The sequence below is a fragment of the Chinchilla lanigera genome, unplaced genomic scaffold (genome assembly GCF_000276665.1).
Source record: "Chinchilla lanigera isolate Chin_1 unplaced genomic scaffold, ChiLan1.0 scaffold00059, whole genome shotgun sequence".
NCBI lineage: Eukaryota > Metazoa > Chordata > Mammalia > Rodentia > Chinchillidae > Chinchilla > Chinchilla lanigera.
The window spans coordinates 10,502,428-10,522,355 of NW_004955460.1; the positions used below are offsets into that span (position 1 = coordinate 10,502,428).

Sequence of the window (19,928 nt, forward strand, 5' to 3'; positions counted from 1 at the left end):
ACCAGAGAAAAAAAAAAAAAAAAAAAAAAAAGAAGCCCACAGTGGAGCTGGAAGCAGTGCTGACCAAGGGAACAGGTAAGCCCTTTTCATCTGAATAGCACAAAAGGCCTTGTGATTTGCACCTTACTCACCGTAGGCAGTTTTACTGCGTTAAGAATGCAGCACTGATTAAAAAAAAAAAAAGAATGCAGCATTGGAATATTCTCTGGAGGGTGAGGCAGAATAAGGTGAATTTCTTGGGATTTGGGAAGCTGGCAAACACCTGAGGCCCCAGGGCAGGTACTGCCCACTAGCTGGGCCCCTCAGTGTCCCTGCTATCCTGACAGTTGAGCCTGTCTAGGCAGCCCTGGCTCAGACTCCCTCACCTGGCACAGGGTCAGCAGCCTGCCCTGTGGCTTTCTTGGGGGAGAAAGCTGGGATAGCAGTGGAGGTAGCGGGGACGGGGCGGGGAGAGCCTCTGTGTCTCCTGACCAGCCCCCACACTCCCTGACGGCATGCCAAGGAGGGCAGGCAGCTGCTTTACCACTCAACATCTAATATCGAGGGATAAAGTAGATGAAATATAAAACAAGTATTTCTGTAAGGTCAAGGGGAACAAAATTTTTATTCGTATTGGCGTTTAAGTTTAACATGCACATTTTTTGCCTTTCCCTATTCTGGGTATTTGTTTATCCATTTTAAATAGTCACTGCGAACAGCAGCAGCAGTATGGTATTTATTCAATTCTTAAAGCGAAGGCAGAGTGGGAAGAGAGGTAAGCAATATCTGCCTTTGGCTTTTTCTCTTCTTAGAAACAATCACATCCCTACTGGAGTGACCAGGTTCTCCAGCCTGTTTTAGGGGCTATGATGTCACATGAGGGAACTGGATATACTTGTGCATCAAAATTGTATAGGATCAAGAAGCCATCACGGACATAGGTACAATGTTGTTTACTACAAGGAATTTTATATTATTTTGGGTTTTTTTGAGACAGAGTCTCACTATGCAGTTCAGGCTGGCCTTGAACTCACTACATACCTCAGGCTAACTTTTAACTTGCAACAATCCTCCTGCGTCAGCCTCCTGACTGTTTGGATTATAGGTGTGTCCACCACCCTGGCACTACTGATAAAAACACCAGATGAGAACACAGTGAATGTCCGAAAGCTCCTTGCTATGATGCTGGCTCTGCTCAGTGTCTGATGCAGGTGCTTACAGGGATGGCACAGGCTCCTACTCTGTGGCTGTGTGGGGGCAGGAAGGCTTTCCTTTGGGTACTCGGTGCCACCACCTGCCACCAACTGCAGAGTCGAGTCCAATGTCCGCTTGTCTGGGCACTGTGGGGACCACTATGAGCCTGGGACTCTGCGAGGCACTTCCACCAGCCAGAACCTGAAGCTCTTCAGTGGGAACCTTTCCCTGTGACAAGCAGGGAGCAAGGGCAGGCCACATTCCAGGCCAAGGACACCTGCTCTACCCTCCTCCTTTCCTGACCTGCACTATTCAACATGGACTTCTACTCCAAGAGCAAGCCCTCATCGGTGGGGTTAAAAATCTTCCTGTCCCACAGACACTTGGTTCTTGTCAACATTACTTCTTGAATACAGGTCCTCCCTGATAGCAGGAACAAGAGGACCAGTCTTCACTTATCTCTAGATAATAGGAAGGCCTGGCTCAGCCCTGGAGTCAGCCGACTGGCTGGGCCCACCGGAGGGCACCTAGTAAGCACCAACGGCCGCATCACAGCTGGAGTCACCCTGGCACTGACAGCTGGTACAGGCTCATTTGCATTCTCCTCACTCAGCCACTCAGCTACTGCAAGCGGCTGCAGATGACTGTTTTCTAGCAACAAACTGGTTCATTGCAGATGTGAATTGTGCTTATATTTCACTGCTGTAAAGTTAACAACAATGAATGCTATAGCGTTGGGGGCCTGTAAAAGGTTAGAAAAAGATAAGCAGGGTAGAGAGTTACTGGTAGGAAAGGCACAAAGAACAAATACATATGACCCTGGGAAAAGACAGTGGTTACACAGACAACATTCACAGATGTTCTTTATAATAATTCTGATTAAACTCTCACTACTGGATGATCTCTCTTAACACCTGCCTTCTGAGTATTCCTAAACCTTTACTTCAAGACCCCGGCTAACTTTCCAGAAAGCTTCACTGATGTACTGCTGAGTTTATAGAGCATATTTATGGCTCTAGGAAGGTAGAAATTCAACAGAGAAACATCTGCCTCTAAGCATAAATATTACACAAGCATCTCTTTCAACTCCCCGCCTCAGAATCTCTCAAATCTATCACTGTTTTGCCCCATGCCAAATACATCCAATTCATTCCTAAAAGCAGCACACTGAAGATAAACTGACGACTGCTTTATCTGAGAACATATGTGGGAACCAGGGCCTGGATGACGCATTTCATCATATCCATGAAACACAGCACTGCTCCATTTCATCAGAGATACGGCATCTATTCCTCAGGGATTCCAGGCATCAAGTCCTCCTCCAGATAATGCATTAATATAAACACCTCATATCACAGTGACAAGTTCCTGGAAATTCAATGAGTTTAGATTACTGGCAAAGACTGTGATGAGAAAGCAGATGCCCTCAGTCCTGAGCCAAAATTAGCTTATGGCTCATTTCTTAAACATGCAGAATCTTCAAGGATTAACCATGGTTTAGCCATCCTGCTGAAGCAAAGAATGTCACAAAGAGAATCTGCGTCAGTGAAAAGGAAAAACCAGACACCCTAACAACACTGCCATCTTTGATGCTGAATTCTTTTTTTTTGTCTTTTTGAGACAGGGTCTCGCTGTGCAGTTCAGGCTGGCCTTGAGCTCACTTTGTAGCCCAGGCTGGTCTCAAACTCACAACAATCTTCCTGCCTCAGCCTTCCGAGTGCAGGGATTACAGGCCTGTGCCACCATGCCTGGTGACGCTAAATTCTTTTTTTTTTTATGCTAAATTCTGAATGCATTTGGTGCTTGGTTTTAGAGCACTAATCCCAAAAGAATTCTATCAATTCTGTTCGCAAGACAATTGTGCTGACACATACACTTTTGAAAACGCCCCAGAGGGGGAGAGCACTTTTGTCATGGAGCGTCAGTGCCACCTAGTGTCAATTCACTGCACAGCACACACAAAAAGGCAGCAGATACACCTTACTCGAACAGAATAGCAGCTTAGAGGTGAATACCATTATCTGCAGGTCAAAGGCAAGTTCTGAAGCCCAGGGTCCTATACTGGACAGTATCTGTAATACACTCAGCACCGTCAACACTACTGAAAGGGCCTAAAAAGTTATGAATTAACAGAAGGACACATGGAGCTCAGGAAGGAAAACTATTCATTCTTAAGTAACAATCTCCCTGCTAGATTCTTGTTGTCTTCTCCTTTCACTGCTTCTTACTTCAGATCTAAATCCACTTCCAACCTCTGCTGCTCCACACCCTGGACCTCTATTCACTTAGCAAATACTCCCTGAGTCTTCCTAGTATGTGCTGGGCACCAGAAAAAACACACAGACTGGATAGCTTCACCCGAAAATGTCAACATGTCTAAAACAAAATTAATTTTATTTCCCCCCTGAAATCCTTTTCTATTCCTTTTTTTTTTTTTTTGGAGACAGGGTCTTGCTATGCAGTTCAGGCTGGCCTTGAGCTCACTTTGTAGTCCAGGCTGATCTCGCACTCGCAACAATCCTCCTGCCTCAGCCTCCCCAGTGCTGGGATCACAGGCCTGTGCCACCGCCCGACTTCTATTGCTATTTCTAGGGTTTTTTTTTTGGGGGGGGGCGTTTTTTTCTGGTACCAGGAATCAAACTCACAACCTTGCATTTCCCAGGCAGGTGTTGTGCCACTGAGCTAAATCCCCAGCCCCTCCTATTTCTAGTTTTATGAAAAGCAACATCTATCTGTATGGTGGCTCAAAGCATAGGAGTCACTTGGCACTTGTTATCCCTCCAACTCTGTTCCTCTTCTCCAGCCCCACAGCCAGTCTGACGCATCCAGATCTACATTTGTCAGGATGTGCCCGGTTGTGCTGCTAGAACAAATCTGAACCTCAGTGGTGCCAGGGACATGTCTTGCTTGTAGTGCATGTACACCTTGGCAGGTAGAATAGAAAGTGGGATTAAAAAAGAAAAAACTTGTGATAAAAACACAACATAAAATCTACCCTACTGACCAAGTTTTAAAAATAAAGCATTGGTATCTACAAATGAAATGCTGTACTGCAGGTGTTCACAACTTTTCATCTTGCCTGTCTGAAACTACCCCACTCTGCAACTCCCCAGCCCCTCCTCCTGCCCTCTTTCTGCTTCTTCACTTGACTACTTTACACAGACATGCGCAGAAAGCGGGCGGTATCCGTCCTTCTGTGACTGCTAGTTTCACTCAGTGAACCTTCAAGGTTCATCCGTGCTGTCCACTGGCAGGGTTTCCTTCATTTCTAAGGACAAATATCTTGTTATACATAGACACCACATTTTTATCCACTCAACCGTGAAACTGTAACTTCTGCCTTGTGGCTGCTGAAATAGTGCTGTGATGAGCACAGGGGAAACCCTCTGACATCTCAGAGAATTTCCAGTCCTTCCCATGAGTTGCCTTTTTGCTGACTGTTCCCTTTGTTCACAGAGCTTTTCAGTTTGATATAATCCCACTTGTCTATTTGTAGTTTGGGAGTCATACCTAGGAAATCAGGGCCAAGACCAATGTTACTGAAATTTTCCCCAAAGTTTTCCTCTAAGAACTTTAGGGATTCAGGGTTAATGTTTAAGATTTTAGTCCACCTTGAGTTGGTTGTTGTGGAAAGTGTGACAAAAGGGTCTAATTTCATTCTTTGGCAGGTGCACATCCAGCTTGCCCAGCACTGTCTCCTGCCGGGACTGTCCTTCCCTCACTCTGTGTGTAACTCCGGCTGACTCTCAGTGTGTGGACTGATTGCTGGGTTCTCTTATTACATTATGCCCCCTGTCTATATTTTTTTTATGCAAGATTCATATCATTTGGATTACTATAATTTTTAATATGCTGTGAAGTTAGGAAGTGTGAGGTCTTCTGTTTTTTTTGTTGTTCTTGAGATAATTTCTCTTCTTTGGGGTCCTTTGTGATTCCATACAAGTTTTAGGACTATTTTTTCTAATTCTGCAGAAAATGTTGGGACTTTGATAACCGCACTGCATCTGTAGGCAGATTCAGGGCATATGGACATCTTAACATAAGCCTTCTAAGGATCTCTTTCCACTTATTTGTGGCTCCTTCAGTTACTTTCTGCTGCGTTTTGTTTTAATTTTCAGTGCACAAGTTTTCTCTCCATCTTTGCTTAAGTTTATTCCTAAGTATTTTATTTTTGATGCTATTATAAATTGGACTCAATTTCCTTTCTAGATTGTTCACTGTTACCATACAAAAACATGGCTGATTTCTGATCTCCTGGTTTCGTGTATTCCATATCTTTGTTGTTCGTTATTTCTAACTGCTATTCTGTGGAAAATAAAGTTTTCTACACATAAGACCAGGTCAGGGCTAGGGCTATAGCTCAATGGTAGAACATTTACCTAGTATGCGTGAGGCCCTGGCTTCAATCCTTAATACCAAAAAAAGAGCCCCCCACAGCTGCCGCCAAAAATCTGGTCATCAGCTAACAGATAATTTTACCTCTTCCTTTTGATGTGGATGTTTCCTGTTTCTTTTTCTTGCCTAACTGCTTCAGTTAGGGCTTCCAGTACAATGCTGAATAGAAGAGGAGAGAATAGAATGCTGAATAGAAGAGGAGTCCTGCAATATGGCCCTTGCTCCCTAAAGACTGTGTATTAAAGGCCTGGTCTTCAGAGTGGCACCGAGAGGCGGCAGAACTTTAGATCTAGTGAGACGCCCACAGGTCACTGGCAGGCGCGTACCCTCAAAGGCACTGGGAATGCTGTCTTTTTTTCTCTTTTGCTTCCTGGCTACTGGTTCGTTCTGTCCTGTACTCCTGCCCAGAACAATGGGACCAAGTGATCATGGAAGGGACTCCAAAGCCAGAAGCCAAACAAGCCTTCCCTCTTCAAAAGCCAATCACCTTGGGTGTCTGGGCTAGCAACAACACCCTCACCTTAATCCTGATCTGAGCAGAAAAGCTTTCCAGTTTGTTTAATTTCCACATATTTGTGAATTTTTCCATTTTCCTGCTGCTAGCAATTTCTAGTTTCATTCCATGGTGGGCAGGAAAGATACGTAGTAAGCTCCCAATCTTTTTAAAGCCATTGGACCATGATGTAATGTGTGTGATCCAATTCTCTATAATGGAAAATTTTGTGTGCTTGAGAAAAATGTATTTTCTGGTCCTGTTAGGTAGCAAGTTCTATATATACCTGTTAGGTTCCTTTGGTCTGAATGTTGGTGAAATCAGCTGTTTCCTTATTATTCTTTCCTCGTTTTTTTTCTACCACTAATGAAAGTGTGATACTAAAATATCCTGTTTTTGTGTTGCTACTTCAGTTCAATGTTTCCTTCATTTATTTGGGTACACTGCTTTTGGGTGCATAAAGAGTCATTCTTTGGTATCCAGGGGCAACTGGATCCAAGACACCCCCCCACCCAATACCAAAATCTGCTGATGCTCTACTGTCTCATAAAATGGCACACAAGCCTGTAATCCCAGTAATCTTGGAGGCTAAGGCAGGAAGACTGCAAATAAAAACCTAGCCTGGGCAACTTAGTGAGAAATTATCACTAAATTAAAAAAAATAGGGCTGGGGATATAGCTCAGCAGCATAGCCTGGCAAGTGTGAGGTCATGAGTTTGATTCCTGGTACCCCTCCCCAATCCCCAAAAAATAAAGTATGAAGGCCTTACCATGAGAAAAAAAAAGGTTTGGCCTTAAATCTAATCCCTACAAAAACAAAACAAAACAAGACAAAAGGCATAGTAGCCAAGTGTAATGGTGCATGCCTGTAATCCTAGTACTCCAGAGGCTGAGACAGGAGGATTGCTTGTGAGTTCAAGGCCAGCCCGGGCTACATAGTAAATTCAAAGCCAGCCTGAATTACATAGTGAGACTGTCTCAAACCAAACCAAACCGAACCAAACCAAAGGAAACCCCAAAAATTCCACCAGAACCACAATATCTGCATATAATCTATAGCATCCTTCCATATAGCACTATGCAAATGGTTTTGATATTGTATTGTTTAGGGAATAATGACAAAGAAAAAAAAAGGTCTGAACATGTTCAGTACAGAGAAAACTTATTCCCCCAAACTGGTATTTTCCATCTGTGGTTGGCTGAATACATGATGTGGAATCCACACATATGGAGGGCTGCCTGGGTACTTGTAACTGGTATATCTTCCTGGTGAATCAATCCTTTTAGTATGACAGAATATACTTGCCTTTTTTTTTTTTTTCTTCTTTGAGACAGGGTCTTGCTAGTTCAGACTGGTCTTGAACTAACTATGTAGCCCAGGCTGGCCTCGAACTCACAGCAATCCTCCTGCATCAGCCTCCTAAGTGCTAGGATCACAGATGTGCACCACCTTGCCTGGACCTTCTTTATCCATTGTAACACTTTTTGACTTAAGTCTATTTTGTGCAAGTATGTTTAATACTGTTCTCTTCTAATTATCATTTGCATGGAATACATTTTCTATCTTTTCACCTTCATCCTATATGTATCTACAAATCTGATATGAGTCTGTTATAGAAAATATATAGTTGGATCTTGATTGCTTTTATCCATTCAGTCACTCTGTGTATTTGATTTGGGATGTCTAAATCATTTATACCTAAAGCATTTCCCCACAGGGAAGGCCTTACTCCCATCTTTGTTTTTTTTTTTGTGTGTGTGTGTAGTCTTCCCCTCCCCTTCTATGGTGCTGGATGGACCTCAGGACCTTAAAACATGCCAAGTACTGACCTATACTCCTTGAGCCCAGCTTCATTTTTTTTGTGACATGTTCTGACTCCTTTCTTATTTTCTGTGTATCTTCTACAGGTGTTTTCCTCGTAGTTACCATGGGACTTACATAAGAAATCTTGTATTTATAATAATTTTTAAGATGACTTTAAATGTATCCTTTTCTGCCATCCCCCAGTTACTGGTATCACATATCATGGCATCTTTTTTAGTTGCTCTACGCACTTATTATTAGCTACTGTTAATGTACAAAGAGGGTAAAAGCTCACAATCTACACAATTTCACAAATTGTACTTTAGGGAAAAAAGTGACTGAGATGGCATTAGCAGTGTTCTTGGGTCTTGGTGGACACATTCTGTGGGGAGGCAGACCTCTAATTCTGGGAAGGAGCATGACTACTACTGGTACCCCTCAAGAAGGAGGAAGCCCAACTGGTGAGCTGGGGCAGTTTCACACCAAGTAGAGGAGCCACAGTGCCTTGAGGTAGTGTTGCTTTGCAAGGGGCAGAAGCTCCCTGATAGGTACTGGGTTGGGGCTCTAGGAATGCTGGCAGTTATAGCAACAGCAGCAGCTGGTACAGTACTTCTGTGCAGTCATTACCTGTTGGGATGGACTCTGCCTCCTTGGGGAGGGCCTACTAATCCAGCAGAAGCCTGGGGAAGTGATACACCAGCCAGTACACCTCTGTCAGCTGCTGTCCTGATCCTGTGCCTCCCGCAGCCCCAGCAAGTGGTACCCAAGTAATGCCAGTATCTTTAGGGGGTGGTCCTTCTACAGTCATAATTACCAAGTTCTCCTCACCCAGCAAGATCAGACTCAAAACCCACTTTTCTTCATGCTCTGGCTGTTCTACCTTCCTTGGATTGATCTTCCTGAACCACAGAGGATCAAATTCATATGCTTGTCAGAAGGCTTAAAGGTACTGTGCCAATAAAGATTTAGCCATCTTGCATGATATTATCTCATTCCACAATCAGTACACAGCAGCACTCTGCTGTTCCTGGCCACAGTCATGACTGCTGTTCCTTTTTCCCATTACCCAGGGGAGACATTTCTGAGGTATCCTGGGCTGTGTATACTATACTCTGGTTCCTCTGGAGGAGCACAAGCTGTCTGGCATTCTTTGTTCTCAGTGACACCCATACATGTAGATTATACCAGATCCTGTAAGTGCTCTGACCTGGCTGAGACAAAAAACTGTCTTGGTCAGGGTCCTGAAATACTAGAATGCTAGGTTAATGCTTCAATTCTTTCCCTCCCTGGGGAGAAGCAGGAAGTTGGGTTTCCTACTGCCTATTTGGCAATGAGCTTGGGAAAGGCAATGGTGAGTGTGTGCTAGTTCTACCACTATATTTGTTCTTAAGTGGTTTTTTGGTTTTTGTTTTTTTGGTTTTCTGGATGTGATCTATTCACATGCAAATTTCATTGGCCAAAAGAAACTAACTGGCTACTTTCAATTTCAGCAAGGCATGTATATTCCTCCACAGAGAGGAAGAAGAGTATTCAGTGTTCCTAACTGGCATCCTGGCGCCTCTAGGAAGCTCCCACAGATATCCCAAGCTGATGTTCCACACACTCACTAGGCACTGTCTTGGACTGGGGTGTATCCTCCTGCTGTTTCTCAATGTCTCTGGAGAATGATCTCTCTTGGCTTCCATATAGTATATCTGCACTCTCCCTGGCCCATATTACTAAATCCTCCAAGGAAATGTAGTTTTCAGCTTTCCACCCAATTCACAGAAACCCAGAGGAGCTGGCAGCAATGTATATACCTCATCTAGACCACTGAGCAGCCAAACAGCTCTTGGTATTTACCTTTTCCTCACAGAGTGGCTTCAAGGCCCTGCACAAACCTAGCTCCTGAGCCTCCTTTGCAATCCTGCTACCAGTCAACGGTCCAGGCTATCACTGTTTCTTTGGCTCGGAACATCTTTCCATTTTTGTGCCATCTCTCGCCCCTTCCCGCCTTTGGCTACACTCTCCTTGCTCTGTACCTCAGACATCTCCTTTCCAAGCATTTCAGTGCCTGACATACTCCACACACAGACAGTAGGGCATTATGCTTAGTTCCAGTAGGTCAGATACCATGAGGATAATTATGGTGACAGCCTGGGGTGGGGACAAATGGTTAAATAGCCTTATCAGCTGTAAGAACACAGATGGATGGAAATATTAATTTTGACATCAAAAGGGGTAAAGAAATATTAATTTTTGAAAGAAACATTAATTTTGAAATTCACAGAAATATTAATTTTAAAATCAAAAAGGGCAAAGTTTCACTTTATTACTTTAGTTTCTTCCTTCTTTTCCAATATCCACCTCAATTTCTTCCCTCTCTACAAAATACTGCAATGCTCAACTTTGATTATATGGCTTTAGGAAAATGGCTTAAAACAATTAGTCTAGGTGGATGCCAATATTCACTAAAAACTCCGAAGTGGCTTACAAATGGTAACTCCAAAAACATTTTTAGCTCACAGAATGGGAATCTAGTTAAAGAGAAGAAAGATCTGCAGCAGTAAAGTGACTGGATGGTTCGGTTCTGGTCTCCCCTGATACAGTGAGTTCTTTTAAGAACAGTCACGTAGAAAACCTACCGGACACGACAGAGATACCACCACACTGCCCAGTTCTTTAAAGGAGTGTTGCTCTGACTTTGAGAATGGCAAGAAAATTGTGAGTGCGGGTGGGGGTTTGCATTTGAGCAGAACAAAAAGCGAAAGCAAGGAAACTGAAGACGCAGAGAAGAAAAACAAAATGCTTCACATTGTATGTAACAGCATTTGTCTTTGCAAGAACATGGCGTAAAATGGATCCAAAGCTTTCTAACATGAAATGCAGAACAGACCCATCTCTGTAACCATGTCAACCGCCATTCACACAGTACTGATCTCTGCTTTTAAGAAAATGAGAACAGTCAAATCTTCTCATGCACCAGCATGCAGATACACAAGGGCCATTGGGGTTGCCCATAATACCAAAATTCAAATATATGTACAGAAAAAAAATGCCTCCTTACCTTCCGGCAGCGAGGGTTAGGACAGCTGAACCTCTTTACATCACTGTCCAACAGAGCAGGAAAGCTGCAGGAGGGGCACCTGAGGTCAAAAAGGCAGAAGCAGCAAGACTCAGCATGAAAGCCTGCTTTGGTTTCACATGACTGCTCCTACTAAGAGGGAGTTCTGAAGTGGACAGCAATACTGAATTTTTACTTGTTGGTTTGCGTTAAAACATGGACTAAGTCTCTTTTTGTACTGGCTCTTACCAAAATACACAGATACCATTCTAGGTCCCAACTCAGTGCCAGTGCCCTCAATAAACATATACTCCACCCTTTATGAAAATTCCTTGCACATTTTATCTCTAACTCAGGGTACAATGACTGTACTCACAGGCCAGAAGATTAGGAGGTAGCAAGACATACAGATAAAAGATTCAATCTATAGATTTTTCTGTTAATAAAATTAACTATTTATTTCTTAGTAAGACATGACAGAAAACCTGCAGGATGTAGCAGGATGTCTTTACACTTGGGAGATGCTGTGAACTCACCTGACAAGCTCATCAGCATAGGCAGCAGCAACTTCCTCTTCGGCTTTTCGCTCGTAGTATTTATACAGGATGGTCTGTGGAAGCACCTTCTCCAGCTCACTGGTTGGGAAGGAACAGGTGCAGCTGCCTTCCATGCAGCTGAGCTCTGACTAAAATGACAAGGGAATGAAAAGGTTAAATGGATCTCTCAGTGGGAGGCAAAGATCGCTCTGTGACTTCCTTTCTGAGAAAACACATCCCAAACAAAGAAACCATAGGACAAAACACAAAGTCCAGAGTGATACCGCTACAGGGCCTCTAGCAGCCCAAACCACAATCCGCGAAGACAGGAAGGATGGCACACTGCCAGTGGACTGGAAAAAGGCCTTAGCTCTATGTCTGAAAATGTGAAGCCGTAGAGAAGGGAGCTGTTCCCCTCTCCAGATCCTGGAAAGTGAGAGAGCCCTTGAGAGGACAGCTGAGTAGTGAGGATAGGGTGGGAATTGATATGAATAAACAAGAAATGAGACAGCAGGGGCCTTCAGCTATTACCCTTCCTGATGCAATCAGCAGACTCCTGCAGAAAGGATAAAAACTTACGAATAGCCAGAACAAAAGGGAACCAGTCAGGGAAGGCAGAACTGAGGTGTGAACTGAGGTCTAAGTAAGGGCTCAAGTGAAGGCTGCACACTGAATAGCCTCCCACTCAGCTCCACAATGCAGGAAGGTGGGCTTCATATCTGAACCCAGCAAAAAAGACGTAAGACTGTATTCTGGGGTTTACAGCACGAAGCACTAACTGGCCATCTGGAGCTAGAGTCAGACTCATCAGTCTCTGAGCCCCACTACTTAAACAGCTTCCAAATGCTCTTCAATACAAAACTTCCAGACATTTGAAGAACACTTCTGATCAGAAAGATAAAACACCAAATCTAACACATGGAGAAATGTATCTTAAAAACAACAACAGCTAAAGTCTATGATGTTGCTTCGACAATCTCTTTTACTGTTTACAACAATCCAGTGAGTGTCTCCATTCTAAAGAGGAAGGGGCTGAAAATTTAACTTATTTGCTCAAGGTTGCCCAGTCAGTCAGTGGAAGGCCTAAGGTCCAAAGTTCTCTGTGGTACTCCAAGGTCACACTTTTTGAAAAACAAAACCATTTTATACTTTGAAATATTGTATTATGGGACCTATAAAAGTTGCAAGAATAGCATAGAGTTCCCAAATCATCTTTACCCAGCTCCTCCTAATGTTAATGTCACATATAGCCAAAATATATTTAATTAAAACCCAAAGTTAACAACGGTGCAATCCTATTCATTAAGCCACAGTCTTTATTTAGATTTCAACAGTTTTCCATTCGTGTATTCTCCCACAGGCCACAATCATGTGCCATCTAGCTGCCATGTCTCCTCTGTCTTTTGTAACTTGTGTCAGTGTGATACTATGACCAATACATTTTGGTTTTCATCCAGTTTCGGGCTTATGATTCTAATGGCTCTTGTTATTTCTTGAATGACTAAAGTATTTGGCCTTTGGTCCTTAGCTTCTATTTCTTTTTTTTTGTCTTTTTGAGAAAGAGTCTCACTATGCAGTTTGGGCTGGCCTTGATCTCACTTTGTAGCGCAGGCTGGCCTTGAACTCCCAGCAATCATCCTGCCTCAGTCTCCTGAGTGCTAGGATTACAGATGTGCACTACCATGCCCAGCCTGGTCCTTAAGTTTCTAAAACAGTTTCAAAATAATTTCAGAGTGATAAATATGAATGGTAGTCCTGGCAGTCTTTTGTGATAATGTTGGGATGGCTTAGGCCTCAGAAAACAAAGCCTCAGTCTCTGTTTCTCTCACTCTGTCTCTCCTGTCATCTCTCTGATCTTCTTGTGCCCTTACCTTTTTTCTCCCCAGGGTAGGCCACAGAAACTAGAATTTCTCTTCTGCAATGATGGTCACAGAAACTAAAAATATACTGTAATCCTTCCCTGCCTTTTGTATTTTTCCTTTTTCCAGAGATAAAAAGGTAGTATTATTTTACTGTCCAATTATTTTCTTAAAAAGTTTAACGTTTGATAAAGTAAAACAACTTCTAGTATCATAGAAACCTTCTGACATGTACAGTGACATATTATTAGTATGTACAACTTTAAAGACAAAAACTTCCAGCTCTAAGTGATGCTGAACATCCTGACTATACTTAAGTTCTAAGAAATTTCCTAGATGGCCAATGTTTTCTTTGTCTTGGAAATAAATGAGACAACCGGAAAATACAAATAAGACCTTCAATGAATTGAGAATCAGAAAAATGCTATCTGAAGTTTAATCATCTGGATCTTGGGAAGTTTGTAGTAGTTGTAAGAGCTCCATAAGCAAAATGAAATCCTGTAAATGTTCAAACTTATTGCTGGGCATGGTGGTGCATGCCTGTAATCCCAGCGCTCGGGAGGTTGAAGCAGGAGGATCACTGCGAGTTTGAGACCAGCCTGGGCTACAAAGTGAGCTCAAGGCCAGCCTGAGCTGCTTATCAAGACCCTGTCTCAAAAAAGACCAAAAAAAAAAAAAAAAAAGTTCAAACTTCAGTGTTCTAGGAGAGGTCCTATAGGTTCACAGTTGTTCTATCAAAAATAATAAGCTCTTCCCTGTTGGGGTGGAACTTGGTATATGGCTCATATACCATTTTTCACCAGCTCATGGACTCCATTCTCATCAGTAATCAAAGCTGCATGGAATTCTTTATCTGCCACATAACCTTCTAGTCCTTCTACAACATGGGAGATAAGAGGAGGGATTTCACACTGGACTGGTACTCACTGGCATCCTTCAAGCAGGGAACTGCTGGAAGGCGAGAATCATTCTCATCTATAAAGTGGCTCCCTGCACTGATAACCCAGCAATGGTGATGGGACATCAAAGCATCTGCCTTGCAGTTGTTGGGCTGTCCTTCTTATTCTGACTGTCTGCATTCTTTAGTGGGAGAAAACTCTTCTCCTGTAATACTTCATATACCACAAACTTCTTCGCAAACTGGGAGATTTCAAAGACAAATTTTTCTATCTTTATTCTGTCTGGCTTAATTAACTTGCCCTGGGAATTCACTTACAGAATCTTCCTTTGAAGTACATGGTGCTGTAGTTGAGGTTCATAAACACTGACAACATCTCTCAGAAATGCTATGGTAAAGAAATGACTGGTAATGTTGCCCACATTGAACAGCAGTCGTCCATCTGCGCTTCATTTCTGAGCTGTTGTCAGGGAGAAATTTCACTATAGGCTGCCACCTGGTAAACTGTCCACTTGGCAGACCACGCTAACTGGTTCTGTGGTGTCTGTCTTCTCTACCATCTTTGCCCCAGTCTGCTCCTTTCTGATTGCAAAATCCAATAAACTGTAGGCCTGCCACTTCTACCAATACACTGCCCACACAAGAGACATAAACACACCAAATACCTCTTTGTTCTACATCCTCACAATATTCTTGTCCCCAAGAGCCCAATAAAGACCCCGTATTTCCATCTGGGGCCACAGAAACTTTGTTCTTCTCTTCCAATATAATTTTCCCATCAAAACTCACAGCAGACAACATTTCCTACTGAAAAAAGATTATGTTCTCTTTTTTTAAAAACCGAAGTACTAAAAAAAAATTAAAAACAAAAAAAACAAACCAAAGTACTTATAGTTTGTGAAGAACTCCTTTGTCACATTCTCTTTTTTAAAATTAAAGTACCTGTGCTTTATGAAGAGCTTTGTTGCTTCCATTATTCTGTTAGTGGTCTTAATATACCAGGGGATGGTATGTTTGTTGCCGTAATATTTTTCAGCTAACAGCTGTAGCTTCAATGTACCTCTGCTTGAATCTGAGAAAGCGTCTTATCGGATGGTAAACCAGTATCATACATTCCCTTGGGGTATGCAACTCCAAGTCTTGTCCCTGCCCCGCTAGAAGAAGAACTGCTATTTTATTCTGAGAAATCTGGAAAAGTCCTTCACTTTTCTAGGCCTGGAGCTGCTCTTGATCCCTTGTAGCACTACCCAACACCTCTTGAGGGACAGGTTTCATTCATGCATCTTCTTTCTCTTGGTGAGAAGACTGGTGAAATCTTTCAACAGCCTTTTGGAAAAAGAAATTCAGCTCCTCAAAGTTCACGGCCTGGAGCTCTGCCTAAAGTTCCACCTGTTGGGCTTCTTCCAGCTCATTCCAGAACTGCAGCAGATATTCTTGCCCAGCTTCGGACAACCTGAGTTTGAGGCTGTTTACATTCACAGTGCTCTGGCAGCCAAGCTTTGTGAAAGCAGGAGTGTGATTTTTGAACCTCTGAACTTCTCTTGGCATGACTGAGGCTCCGCCTGGCTCCAGCTTCCTTGGCTAGGCCACTGATTAGCATCTCGCGCCCTCCAGGCTGGGGTGACAAGGTGGGCTGGGAGTAGGGGCTGAGGGCAGCGTTGGCCGTCGTCTCCCTGCCCCCTTTTCTGCCTCTGTTTTAAACCTGGTCATAAAGAAATTATCTGCCCTACTTGATGTGATAGCCGATCATAAGACTCGTTCATTCATTTATTTATTTAGAGACGAAGTCTCACTATGTAGTTCAGACTGGCCTTGAACTCACAGTGATACTTCTGCCTCTACCTCCCAAGTGCCGGGATTAATGATGTGCGCCACTACACCTAGCTATGACTTCCACTCTGGAAGGGGCCACGCTCTAAGACTAGGAAAATGCTGTACAGGGTCAAAAAAAAAAAAAAAAAAAAAATCTGAAAAGACAGGCCCCACTGGGCTCCCTCACTTAGTCTATTTCCATGAGCTCACATTTTTTCTGTCCAATCACATTTGTGAAAGGTTGTAATGTTTCAGTCATGCCTGTGCAGTGAAGTCTCCATAAAAGCTCAAAGAACTTCAGATAGCTGAACATATGCAGGCTTACAGAAAGGTGAGCAAGAATCTGTGTATATGCCGTGAAGGTGGCACCCCCACTCTATGGGACAGATGCTCCTGAGCTCAGGACCTGGCCCTATGTATCTCTTTTGCTGCCTACTTGTTTCTTTTATAATATCCCCAATAATAAACACATAAATATAAATAAGTATTTTCCTGAGTTCTGCGAGCTGCCTGTAGCAAATTAAGTCTACAGAATAAGTCAAGAAACTTATAATGGCATACACCTGTAATCCCAGAGCTCAGGAGGCTGAAGCTGGAGAACTGAAAGTTCAAGGCCAGTTGAACTACATAGCAAACCAGCAAGTGGTAAGAATCTTAATTTGTAGCCAGTCAAGTCAGAAGTTTTAGAGACCTGGACTTGGAACTGGTTTCTGAAATGGGGACAATCTCTGGGACTGATTCTTCTATCTAAGGAACACAACAGTATCTCTAGCAGACAGTGTCTGAACTGGACTTAGAGGATGCCCAGCTGGTGTGTCCCCTGCAAAACTGACTGCCTGCTGGGAAGAAATCCCCACACATTTTGGGGTCACACAGGTGATCTGTGTTCTTAGTGTATAGTGGAAGAACCCAAGGCTTTTAACTGTTTTTTCTCTTTATCTTGCTAGATAGTTTCTCAATATTTTTTAGTCTTTCACAATATTGGTACTTCTGAGGAGAACTGGTCAGTAATTTTATACAATGCTTCGCAATTTGGGTATGTCTGAGTATTACAGTAAAATTGGGCACTTATGACAATTGCTTGCTATATAACCAGTAAGTGTATGATGCTTGTATGTTTTATGACTGGTGATGCAAAGCATGCCATGTTCTAAATGACCCCGTTAGTTCTGTATTGCTGCTAGAACCAGATCCCACAAATGCAGCGTCTAAAACAGTATGTAACTTCATTCCACACTGTTTTACACCAGTGTTAAGAGAAATAGACTTTGCTGGATATTAAAAAAAAAACAACAAAAAAACCCTGAAGTTAAAAAAAGTTTTATATACCAATAATGAACTAGCTGAGAAAGAAATCAAGAAAAAAATTCTATTCACAATAGTTAAAAAAAAAAAAAAAAAAACCAAAACACTCCAGGACTCAGTCCAGCCAAGGACATGAAGACTTCTACAGTGAAAATTAGAGACCTCTGAAGAAAGCGAAGACACTAGGAAATGGAAAGAATGTCCATGTTCATGGACTGGTGAAATCAGGGTTGTTAAAATGGCTATACCATCAAAAGTGATCCAGAGACTCAATGCAATCCCTACCAAAATTCTAAAAACATTCTTTTTTGTTTTCTTTTGGTCTTTTTGAGACAAGGTCTCGCTGTACAGTTTAGGCGGGCCTCAAACTCCCAACAATCCTCCTGCCTCAGCCTCCTGAGTGCTGGGATTACAGGCGTGCACCACCACTCCTGGCTAAAAATATTCTTTATGGAACTAGATAAAACAATCCTAAAATTCATATGGAACCACAAAGACTCAGAGTAGCTAAAGCAATCCTAAGCAAAAAAGCAAAGCTGGAAGCATCACAATACTTGATTTCAAATTGTGTTACAAAGCCATAGTAACAAAACCAGCATAGAGTGGCACAAAAACAGACACAAAGACCAGTGGAGTAGAAGACAGGACACAGAAACAAACCCGTACAACTACAGCTATGTAAGTATGGGCAAGGAGCCACAAATGTATGTTGGAGAAAACACAGCCTCTTTAACAGACAGTGTTGGGAAAACTGAATAACCACACGCAGGAGACTGAAACTACTCAAACTGAAACTCTCACCTTGTACAAAAATCACTTCAAAATGGATCAAAGACCTAGGTATAAGATCTAGACCATTGGAAGTGCTTGAAGAAAACCTAGGGAAAACACTTGAAGCCATAGGCACAGGCAAAAATTTCTCTAGTAGAACTCCAACAGCACAGGAAATAATTGAATCAAGAAATGAGATGATATCAAACTAAATTTTTTGCACGGCTCAGGAAATAAACAACAGAGTAAAGAGAAGGCCTAGAGGAGAAAATATTTGTCAGCCACTCTTCCAACAGAAGAGTAACATCTAGACTATATAAAGAACTCAAAAAATTTGACACTAAAAAAATCAAACTGTCCAGGGGCTGGGGATTTAGCTCAGTGGCAAAAGCGCCTGCCTGGCAAGCGCAAGGTCGTGAGTTCGGTTCCCGGTACCGGAGAAAAACCAAAAAACCAAAAAAACAAAAAAACAAAAAAAATGCTGCCAAGGATGTGGGGAAAAAGAAACTCTTCTACACTGCTGATGGGAATGTAAATTATCACAGCGGCTTAGTTAATTTCCTCACTGCTGAGACAAAATACCCAAAACCCACAAGTTAAAGGAGGAAAGGTTTATTTTAGCTCAGTTTATGAAGGTTTCAGTCCATAGTTGGCTGACTCCAAGGTAGGGTGGCAGAGCAGAGAAAGCAGCCTATGGTAGAGCAGACAAGAGGCAGCCTCCCTTTCTCTTTTATGCCATCTAAGCTATAAACCTTTTGGGTGGTACCACCCATACCCAGGAGGTGGTTTCCCATTGCCTACACTGGGAGAACTATGACAAACCAATTAGTGGACCCATTCAGTACATGCACCCTTAATCCCACTGTCACACACCCTTAATCCATATTCACACACCCTAGATCCAGCCATCCCCGAAAAACTCCACCTATGAGCGCATGAAGGGACAGCAAGATACTGGCCATAGCATACAGCTACTATGGAAATCAGTATGAAAGATTCTTTAAAAACTAAAAACAGAGCTATTATATGACTGAGCTATACCATTCCTTGTATATTCCCAAAAGAATTAAAGTCAGCATATTACAGCGTACCTGCATACTCATATTTACTGTGGCACAATTCATAAAAGGCAAGATATGGAACCAGTCCTGATGCCTATCAACAGATGAGTAGATAAAGAAAACGTGGAACATATATACAGTGGAGTACTCTTTCGCCATAAAGGAGAATGAAATTATGTCATTTACAGGAATCATCACATTAAGAAAAGTAAGCCAGACTCAGAAAGACAAGTATGGCGAGTTTTCCCTAATATGTGGAATCTAAAAAAGATAACATGAAAGCAGAAGGGAGACTATTATTAGACAAAGGGTAGGGAACAAGAGGCAGGGGGAGGTGGTGCAGGGGAGGGTAATGGAGGATGGATATGCTCAAAATATATGTATGAAAATATCACATTGAAACACAGTATTTTGTAAATTTAACAGGCATTAATAAAGACTGTATTTTTAAAAAAAAGAAACTGAGCCGGGAGTGGTGGAGCACACCTGTAATCCCAGTACTTGGGAGGCTGAGGCAGGAGGATCACTGTGAGTTTGAGACCAGCCTGGACTACAAAGTGAGCTGAAGGCAGCCTAAACTGCACAGCAAGATCCTGTCTCAAAAAGACAAAAAATAAAATAAAATAAAATAAAAAAGAGAAACTGACTTCAGATAAATATAATCTTGTATAAAACTAGTTTTTGTAATATGTATGTATGCTGGTCAGGCATGGTGGTGCATGCCTGTAATCTGAGCACTCACGAGGCTGAGGCAGGAGGTACAACTCACTACAAAGTG

The 19,928-nt window shown here is 42.5% G+C and overlaps 1 protein-coding gene and 1 pseudogene across 1 annotated transcript in view; both read right to left on the bottom strand.

Moving 5' to 3' along the window:
* Positions 1–19,928, bottom strand: part of Rnf216 (ring finger protein 216) — a gene marked incomplete in the record, with an annotated part of 154,686 nt that overhangs the window by 78,692 nt on the left and 56,066 nt on the right. The window contains 2 exon segments of the mRNA XM_013521126.1: positions 10,912–10,990; positions 11,445–11,593. Coding sequence (XP_013376580.1) covers positions 10,912–10,990; positions 11,445–11,593 — 228 coding nt within the window.
* LOC102003320 lies at positions 13,965–15,913 on the bottom strand (annotated as a pseudogene).